The 9,864-nt window shown below is 41.9% G+C and overlaps 1 protein-coding gene across 2 annotated transcripts; it reads left to right on the top strand.

The window, feature by feature from the left end:
* The first annotated feature begins 2,261 nt into the window (after positions 1-2,261).
* On the top strand, positions 2,262-9,449 carry acot20 (acyl-CoA thioesterase 20). Of its 2 annotated transcripts, none has more exons than XM_047573085.1 (4): positions 2,262-2,296; positions 4,894-5,435; positions 5,510-5,712; positions 7,640-9,449. In XM_047573085.1, the coding sequence occupies exons 2-4, from the start codon at positions 4,979-4,981 to the stop codon at positions 8,225-8,227; spliced, it is 1,248 nt and encodes a 415-aa protein (XP_047429041.1). In that variant the 5' UTR covers positions 2,262-2,296; positions 4,894-4,978; the 3' UTR covers positions 8,228-9,449. The 2 variants fall into 2 exon arrangements, with proteins under 2 accessions (XP_047429041.1, XP_047429040.1); XM_047573084.1 differs by lacking the exon at positions 2,262-2,296 and adding an exon at positions 4,311-4,333.
* The last annotated feature ends 415 nt before the right edge of the window (positions 9,450-9,864 follow it).

Genomic DNA, 9,864 nt, shown 5'->3' with positions numbered 1-9,864 from the left:
TTTTTTAGTTGTTCTATTTTGCAACTTTGCAAAATATAATGCAAAAACGCATTAAAAGAGGAACTTTCACTTTCCTTTGAAGTACCTTTCCTATTGCTAGAGTGAGGCCACCGATTACTGAAAACAAGGCCTAAAGCTAGAGATCAGAAAACATAGTGTCATTCATAATATTCAAGCATTTGGTCTGTGGAGATACTATAAGAAAATATTTAAGGCGACTGTGGCATAGAGGTTATTAGAAGACTTAAACCAGATCTAGCATTAAAGTGGGGATAATTTCATCTGTGTCCAACAGTAATCTGACAATTATCCTCTTTGATCAATTTCATGCTATGGGAGGGAGTAAATTCATACCCCTGAGATGACTGAGCACTGAAGAGGGACTTCTTTGTACTAATGCACTCTAGGGTTAAATATTGCCACGATGCCTCAGTGTCCAACAGCACTGTGGTATTTGTTCGGCATATTAATTTCAGCGTATTAATTTCGCCGAAAACTATCATGCGTAGTTGTTATTTCCACTCATTACTTTCACTTTCTCCAACTCTGCTCAAATGCTCAAAACTCACGTTCTTATCTCCACTCACACATGGCCTGGTTTAATTTCCTCTCTCCGCCTTATTTTTTCCAGCTCTCCTCTGCCTTTGAATACATTTACCGGCCAGCTTGTGATTAATAGGATAAAACAGAGGGCTTAACACCTTGACATGTCATTGAGCACTGTAAAAAAAATACTTTAAGAAGATCTGCAAATTTACCCTGGAGATCAGCAAGAAGCAGCAAAGCTCGGTGTCCTACCAGTTTGCTCATTAAAATGAAAATATATGCAGTGAGGTGGTGCAACGTCTAATCAGACCATCTGCTCCATAGGGAAATACATGAGGTGTACATGAGCACCCCATCCTGTACCATGACCCCTGTTTGCAACGATACTCCCGGAGCATGCTTCAAGCACCAAAGGCTAAGGAGATCAGTAGCTCGTTTCTCATCCTTGTTAACCTGGGAAACGTCCAAGCTGGTCGTTTTTCGGCCCTAAGTACAAGAGCCACAGAGGCCGAGATCTACCGGAGTAGATCAGACCCAAGGTGCAGACTGTGCAAAGATCCTCTTGAGACAGTTCGGCACATAGTAGCAGGGTGTAAGATGATGGATAGTGTACAGGAACAGTATGGAAGAGAATTGGCAGTAGCCCAGGAGGTAGAGCGGTCGTCCCATAACTGTCAGGTTGGCGGTTGGATTCCGCCCTGTCCCTAGTCTGTACGTTGTGTCCTTGGGAAAGACACTTAACACACCTTGCCCCCAGGTGCATGCTCCCTGGTGTGTGATTGCGAGGGCGCAAATTGGCAGCCACGTTTCCATCAGTCTGCCCCAGGGCAGCCGTGACTACTGAGGTAGTTCACCACCAGCAGGGTGTGACTTTGGGAACGAATGAATAGTGCATACAATAGAAAGTGCTTTTAGCATCTAAAAATGGAAAAGAGCAATTTAAAACCAATGCATTATTATTATTATTATTATTATTATTATTATTATTATTATTAGACAGACAGACTGACAAACAGGCCCTGGCTAACGTGGTGGTGGTGGACAAAGAGCAGAAGAGGGTGGTGGTGATAGATGTGACGATACAAGATGACACATCAGAAAGAAGGAACATGGAAAAGTTGAGAAGTACCAAGGGTGGAAAGAGCAGCAGCAACGGATGTGGAAGGTTAAGGCGAGCGCAGTCCTAGGAACAGCTAGGATACTGTGCACTATACTATACTATACTATACTATACTATACTATACTGTAATAAAAATGTACAGGCAGACTGAGAATAATAACCTTTAAAGTTTTCCAATGTTACTGTCATACTAATGCTGACATCTAGTGGCTGCATCGCTGCATGTTTCTGACTACAAACTATAAAATACTGTTTATATTTTCAAAAACACAAGAAAATTAATATGTATGTAAATAATATATGTATTTGTGTGTTATTATCATTATTTATTTCAATTATACCATTAATAAACGAGTAAGTTAGTCTTTGTTCCTTGTTGCAAAAATATGGACAGTTACATTTGGTAGGAAGGGAAAAACACTGAACACCTTCTTTAACTGTGATTTAGTCAGTTAGTTAGTTAAATTACATATTACACATATTTAAAAAGATTATTTAAAGAAATGTAAAAATAGATTGACTCACACACTAACAAACCGCAGAAACACAGTGAAATTGAAAAATCGTACTACCCCCCCTCTTAAATGGGAAAAGTGGTTGCACCCAGCTGGTTCCCTTCCTGTCTACTCGGTGAGTACTGTTTCCAAAGACTCGCTCTTGTTGACGCTAACTTGTCAAGGGCAGTATTTTATTTTTGACATTGGTATATACTCTACGAGAAAAATAATCATTTACTCCAGTCGTCTGAACGACTGCGGTAAACAAAACCCAGCTCCCACCCAAAACAAATTCCCTAGCTTGAGGAGTAAGTTAGCCAAAATGTCAGGAAGAGTCAGTCAGGACTTTTGAACTTAGCTCGGAGTGAGATAGATTTATTTATTTATTTATTTATTTATTTAGAAAGGGGCGAGGGTGAAGTGTGTTTGACTAATATATATATTGACCCGTTTAATCCCACTGGCAACAATAGTTGCCGCACTTTTTTTTTACCTTTTGGAAGCTCTTAAAGTGTTAGTTTGACTTTGAGTAGCTAATTAAAGTTTTAAAATGAAAGAATAGGGTGTCTCCCATAACTTATATCAGTATCATGTAGCTAGTGTGAATGGTCACATCACTAGGCCTCTTTATTTACGGCCTGCACCTCCGGAAGGACATGTCCGCCTCAAACTTTTACAAGAGAAAGTTGGTAAAATACCTTAATGTAATGGTATAACTAAAACATTTCCAACATGCATACTTTAAAGGGTCTACTACTGATATATGATGTGAACTATATGCCTTTGTGCAATTTTTTTTGGTCATAAGAAGAGTAAACATAAGTATGGCAACATTTGTTGCCGCTAGCATAAAACATAGTCATGCCAAGTGTTATGATAGGATAGATTTTAGGTGTTTATTCTGCATTACTTGTTTTTTTTTTTACTACACAACCCTAAAACCCAAATTGATGTACAATATCCCTTGATACTAGTGATTCCCTCCACACCACCAAGCTGAATAAGAAGATGCCCAGAGGTTGACACCCCACAGCGCAGTAAAGGGAGATGAAAGCGAAACCCTGAAATGCAATAAAAAAAACAAATGTCCCTTCAAAATAAGCAAAATAGGGACAGGGTTTTTAAAAGATCTCGACGGCCATCCACATCCCTTTACCAGATTTTGTGGCCAATGGCCCAACTTCAGCAGATTGCATCAAACAAACCAAATCTGACCCTGCTGATTTGTTCCTGCTGATCCTGCTATCCTCCTACTCTGAGGGACTTCACTGTTGAGATGTCAAATGCATATTAAATGCAAACTAAAGGGAAGACTTTTTGCCACAGAGACACATGTATTGGATATATGATGTGAGGCTGCTTTGATGGGATAATTTCGAGTGAGTGATACGTGGTTGGAGAGGCCGTTGGTGCAAATCTATTACTGCCCCAGGGCAGCTGTGATTACTGAGGTAGTTTACCACCGCCAGGGTTTGACAATTGTAAGCGCTTTGAGCATCAAATGGAAAAGCACTATATCATATTATTACCTTACCTCTTTAAGATGATGCCATACACAAAACATTAGTTGATGAAAGCACAATTCCCTACTATGGCAAACATGGCTGCATGTATATATCGGGACAAGTCGTGGAGCCTTGCTTCACTCACAGGGTGCATGGTTTTCATGGTGCCCTGTTGTGGAGTCCACACATTTGGTGACTTGGGTCCGGCTGAACATAGAAGAAGAAGTTGCCGAGTATATAACCTACTTTTTCACCAACATAACCAACATAAAATTAAAAAAGTCATACATTTTATGTACCAGGGAGGTCTAAGATATGAGATGCATGCACTTATTTTGCAGGGAAAACTTTGGGATTAAATGGGTTAATCTAATGAAGGACAAATTCATTAAACTAAGTAAATTGGTTTCGCTTTTTAAACAACTTTATTTAGCTTTGTTTCAACACTCGCTTGCATATATTCATATACATATAACTCACCCCTGTACAGAAAGATAAACTCATAATTTCTACATATTCATAATTCAGCGCAAGAGTGAATGTATAATGTGAAATTAGCTTGGTTTGTTTACGTCACAACGTTACTGAATAATAGACTTTTTTTTTGTATTTTATTTCCAAATCTTAGCTCCACAGCAGGGATTTACTTGAGGACCTTAGACAAGGTAGGCTCATAGGTCACAAGTAGCTGTAAGAAGTGAAGTCAAAACAAGTAGAGCTCCCCCTGGTGGCTGGCTACATAATAGGTCATAAGCTCCACCCCCTCCATGTTAGTGGGCGGGACTTGGGACATTTCTTTCGTAGAGCACATATTTATCTATTCCTAGCAGGTAATCAAGAATAAGAGTGCTATGACTCTTGGAATTTGTTAAAAGACAAATTTGAAACAAGCTGGAGAAGAGAGAACCTGAATTCAAGAAATTGCAAATTTGCATGTTAAATATACGATATACAGTACATAGATAATTTTTAACCTTTGGAAGTTGGATTAGTTTAAGGCATTATTACTTGTAAACGGTCCCTTTTCTACCTCTGAAAGTAATGTTTGTGGTATATTATTTATCGACTTCTAAAATGCATGCTTAGAATCTAATTTGCAACATCTAATAACTTCAGATATTCCAATCGAAGGAATAGCACTGCCATTCACACTGCTTTGATGTGTAATGTAATTTAAAGCCTAAAGTTTGTGTGAAATTCTTTTAAATCTTGATCGCCTTCGCAGATGCAGTGACTCCAGACCTGAGCCCAAGGACAAATTATAGGGAAAGGTCACTCTGGGGATTAAAGCGTCGCCGTCCTGAAACAAAATGGCTTACTCGCAGATCCGCCTGAAAATTCTACCCAGCGTCCGTTGCCTCTTCGATAAACTGGTGCAGGTAAAAGTAGAAGGGCTCGCTCCTCACAAACCGGTGGAGCTGAGATCCAAAGTGGTCGACGACAGAGGAATCACTTTCAAAGCTTCTGCACTGTACGAAGCAGACCAAACGGGCCGGGTGGACCTGTGCCGGGCGCCCTCCCTGGGAGGAAGCTACACCGGCGTGGAGCCCATGGGTTTGTTCTGGGCCTTGGCACCGGACACTCCTCACAACAAACACCTGAAGAGGAACGTGCTCACTGCAACACAGGTGATGATAGAGGCTCTGAATGGGGAGACGGGCGAGCTGTTGGCCTCTGAGACCAACGAGAGAGGATACATGACCGAGGGGATGAAGAGGATACCTGTGCAAGAGGGCAGAATACGAGGAGTCCTCTTCATACCTCCAGGTTAGCTCTGTTTAAATGGTCTGTGTTTAAGTCAACATTCCTACATACGCTTAATATTTCTTTTTCCTTTCTAGGAAAGGGGCCGTTCCCAGGAATTGTAGATTTGTATACTTTTGGTGGAGGGCTCACCGAGCCCAGAGCCAGCCTTTTGGCAGGTAAAGGTTTTGTTGTCCTGGCGCTGGCTTATTTACGTTACCCGGGGTTACCGAAAACCCCTGAAAGCTTGCAGCTGGAGTACTTTGAAGAGGGCGTAGCATATCTGAGGAGACGACCAGAGGTTAGTATTAAAGAGTAAAAAGAGCAACAATAATCATGTTTCTGAGGTCAGAATATCAATTCTATTCCTGCACTTCACTTAGTTATAGAAGTAGCTGTTCTACACATTGTGATTAGATGATGTACACCGATCAGCCACAACATTACGACCACCGACGGGAGACGTAAATAACATTTAACCGTCTTGTGACAATTCAGTGTTCTGCTGGGAAACTTGTGAACCTGGCATTCATTCATGTGGAAGTTACTTAGACATGTAGCACCCACTTAGACCAGATCGGACACCCCCACCCCATAGCAACCACCCTCCTTGATGGCAGCAGCCATCCCCAGCAGGATGCAGCCTGACATAGACTTACAAACAAACATGAAGATCATCACAAGGTGTTGACCTGGCCTCCAAATTCACTAGATCCCAAACTGATCAAGTATCCGTGGGATGATCCACAGAGGCCCCATCGCCCTCAACTCATTGGACACTAATGTCCCCACTACCAACATCCTGTTGCCAGACACCACTGGACACCCTCAGAGGACACATGTCCATTCTCTGATGGACGCTCCACAACTGTTTTGGAGACACAACACAATACTAGGAAGGTGGTCGCAATGTTATGTGTGATTGGTGTATAATCCCTCATGTGAGTTAACTGGGTCAGTGTTGCCATCTACTGGCTACTCTCTGATCTAACACCCATGGGTTTGTGACTGAAACTTCACATTTAAGACAAGTTTATTTTTTATAAAATGATGTGTGTTCACTCTCCCCTTCAGTAGCGACATAAAAGAAGGTTAAATATAAGCATAATCAAAGAAACTAGTACAAAATAATAGTAATATTGTTCTAAAACAAAAAAAAGGCAGCGGCAGCAATGTATAAAATCAAATACTTATAACAATATAACAGATATTGATGATAATTTAGGATCTGAAATGCTTAATCACTGTGTTTGTAGAAGCATAACTGGTTCTTCTTGTGAGAATTTGTTGCTGTTCTTTAATTTAAGCTGCTTTATTATCTGAATGTGTTTAATCATCTTGTAGGAATTTGAAGATTGGGCTGTAAGAATTTTCATTGGTATTTTCATTTTGTTAAAAACATTTTCAGATTAAATAATTAATAGAAAAAGTAACAAGCATGTTAAAAGGAACTTAAATGGGTTGTGTTCCTGTTTTTTTTCCAAACTCCAGAGGCTCTAGAGGTGATTCATCATTGCTAGTTACTGACCATGTTATTTATTATCACATCTTATTTCCAAAAAACCTTAAAAGAAAAGCAACTATTTCACTTCTTCAGTTCGTGGACCTGTATTTTCCGGTGTAAACCATCACCAGGATGATTGAAAACCTTCTGAGACATCACATCTTATAAAATATAACTATCAAACCCAAGTATTTGTACAGTTAACACATTATTTTCACCTCTGTTCTAATGAGCGTTTCTTCCAATTGATTGAAGTCGCTTTAATTTGATCCGATGCCAGGTCTCTTTACAGCAGTCCCTTAAATTAGACATTTTCATCGATGCCAAAAGAACTGTGCTGGTGATACAGACTGTTTAACACTTAGTGCTCAAAGGTTAAGATACTCAGGGGTAATTGGACCGATACACATGAAGGAAAACTAATGCGTCTTAAAGATTAAGTGGAAAGTCAGCGACTGCCTGAAGGCGTGGACCCGCTGACATCAGCGGACGTATTGCGATGTATTTCCCCCGATGGTTTCTGCTTGTTGTGGGGTCTTTAGTGTGGTCTTCAGATGGAGGATTGTAGCTCAGTTGGAAGCAGCTGCGTGATCAGATGAGGATATTCCAACCATTTTATCCTGAAATACTCTTTATGTGCAGATCCTGCAGCATTATGAAATGCAGACCAGCTTATACAGGAAAAGAAACATGATCATTGACCTGATAATACCTCTGTGTGCAGGTTGAAGGACCTGGAATTGGCATAATATCAATCTCTCACAGTGGGGCTTTGGCTTTGGCGATGTCCTCTTTCTTCTCTGGGATCTCGGCAACCGTCTGCATCAACGCCTGCAACGCGAACACCGTGATCCCTTTGCACTACAAAGACACCGTGATCCCTCCGCTCCCCCCGGTGCTGGACAACGTCAAAATCACAGACTCCGGGCTTATAGACATACGCGACAGCTTACCGGACCCCACCTCGGGAGGGAACAGGGCGTCCGTGATTCCGATCCAGCGCGCCAGCTGCCACTTCCTGTTCGCCGCGTCCGGGGACGACCACAACTGGAACAGCGCCTTCTTTGCCGAGCAGGCGGCGGCGACGCTGAGAGAGCACGGCAAGGAATCCTTCCAGCTGGTCACCTACCCGAAGGCGGGACACTTTCTGGAGCCCCCTTACACGCCTTACTGTCCGTCCGGGGTCCACGCGGCTGTGGGGAGGGCCGTGGTGTTCGGCGGGGAGCCAAAGGCGCACGCCGAGGCTCAGCTCGACCTGTGGGAACGGGTCCAGGAGTTCTTCAAGAGCCACTTGGGCGACAAGGGCACTTGATAGGAGGCAGCGCGGTATCAAGTCCACCGGGCATCCCTGGATTGTTGTGATGCTTAGCGAGCAGGGGTTTCCTCAAAAGTGTGTCTAGTTCTCAACCGACCTACACCGATCAGCCACAACATTAAGTATATTAAAACCACCAAACGATTAAACGAATAGTATTTATGATTCCCACTGCGATGTTAATGTTCTCCTGGGATTACCTGGGTCCTGGCATTTATGAGGATGTTACTTGGATACCACCACCTGAGCATCGTCGCAGACCAAACACACCCCCATGGCAACCGGTTCTTCCTCGCGTCCTGGTGCCATATGTTCCCCCAGCAATGCACACAAACAATCTGTTGCTCACGTGCCCCATTATAAGTGCTTTAATTAGCGGACAGGGGTCAACTCGCACACCCTGGCTGACCTGTGGCTACGCAGCTACATGAAAAGAACCAGCATTAATGTTTTCAGCTCTTCTGTCGGGCCAGTCTTCGCTCCCCACGTTCACTGACAACCCTCGGTCGCCTCGTGACTACGTCGCCTGTTCATATTTACCGACCGCTGCCGACCGGGAACACCCCATAAAAGCTGCAGTTTTGGATAAACTCTGACCCGGTCATCTGTCCATTACAAATTTTGACAGAAGTTGCTCAAATTTATCCATTCGTCCTGCGTCAAACACCAACTTTGAGTACAAAATGTTCTCTTACAGTCTAATATATCACTGACTGACCCATTGACTCCCATTGATGCTTATAATGTTGTGGCTGATCTCACCCAGTCATCTATCCATGACATTTCTGACAATGTCAGAGTTGCTCAGATTTATCCACTTGTCCTTTTTTTCCTGCTTTAAACATCAGCTTTGAGTACAAAATGTTCTCTTACAGATTAATATATCACCGACTGACCCATTGACTCCCATTATAATGTTATGGCTGATCAGATCAGTGTATGTCACAAACTAAATCAACTTTTTTGGTGGAAATCAATCACTACATCTGATAGAACTTATAGCCTCTTTGTCACATAAATTCTGACTTGTCAACAATAGAAATTAAAATAAATTACTGTTTAATTATTTAACTTTATTATGCTTTAGTGACTGACTTGCGTCGTATTTAATTTAGTTCATTTCACGTTTGCCTAAAAGTAAAATGTTTGTTACGGTTAAACCCAGTAGTGAATTGCAGTACAGTGTCTGTACAAATGAATAAATGAATCATTTGTGACGACTCTAATAGCAAGTCTGATGTTCCTCACACCTAATGAGAGACCGCTGTTGTTTTAATGTGAAACAGATCGGATGGAGGGGAGAGTTCATGATGAAAGGTTCTGAAACAAAGGCAAATAAAAAAAAAATCCCACTGGGGCGTTAAAGTTGTTTTTGCTTTAAAGCGAAGTGAATTTACTTTGATGAGTTCAAAATGGTCTCTTTGGGACTTTATTAACAATGTAGTCGGCCTCAGAGAGGTGGAGACAAACGTGTGGAGACGCCACCTGCGCTGCACAGTCTGACATCCTCTAAAACAGCACAGTGTAGAATAAGATCAGCTGCCTCATTAAATCATTAAATCTGTCTTTACTTCTTGAATTAACCGATCAGGCATAACATTATGACCACCTTCCTGATATTGTGTAGTGCTCCT

This window comes from Mugil cephalus, chromosome 21, assembly GCF_022458985.1.
Source record: "Mugil cephalus isolate CIBA_MC_2020 chromosome 21, CIBA_Mcephalus_1.1, whole genome shotgun sequence".
Lineage (NCBI taxonomy): Eukaryota > Metazoa > Chordata > Actinopteri > Mugiliformes > Mugilidae > Mugil > Mugil cephalus.
This window is presented reverse-complemented; position numbering and strand designations above follow the sequence as displayed.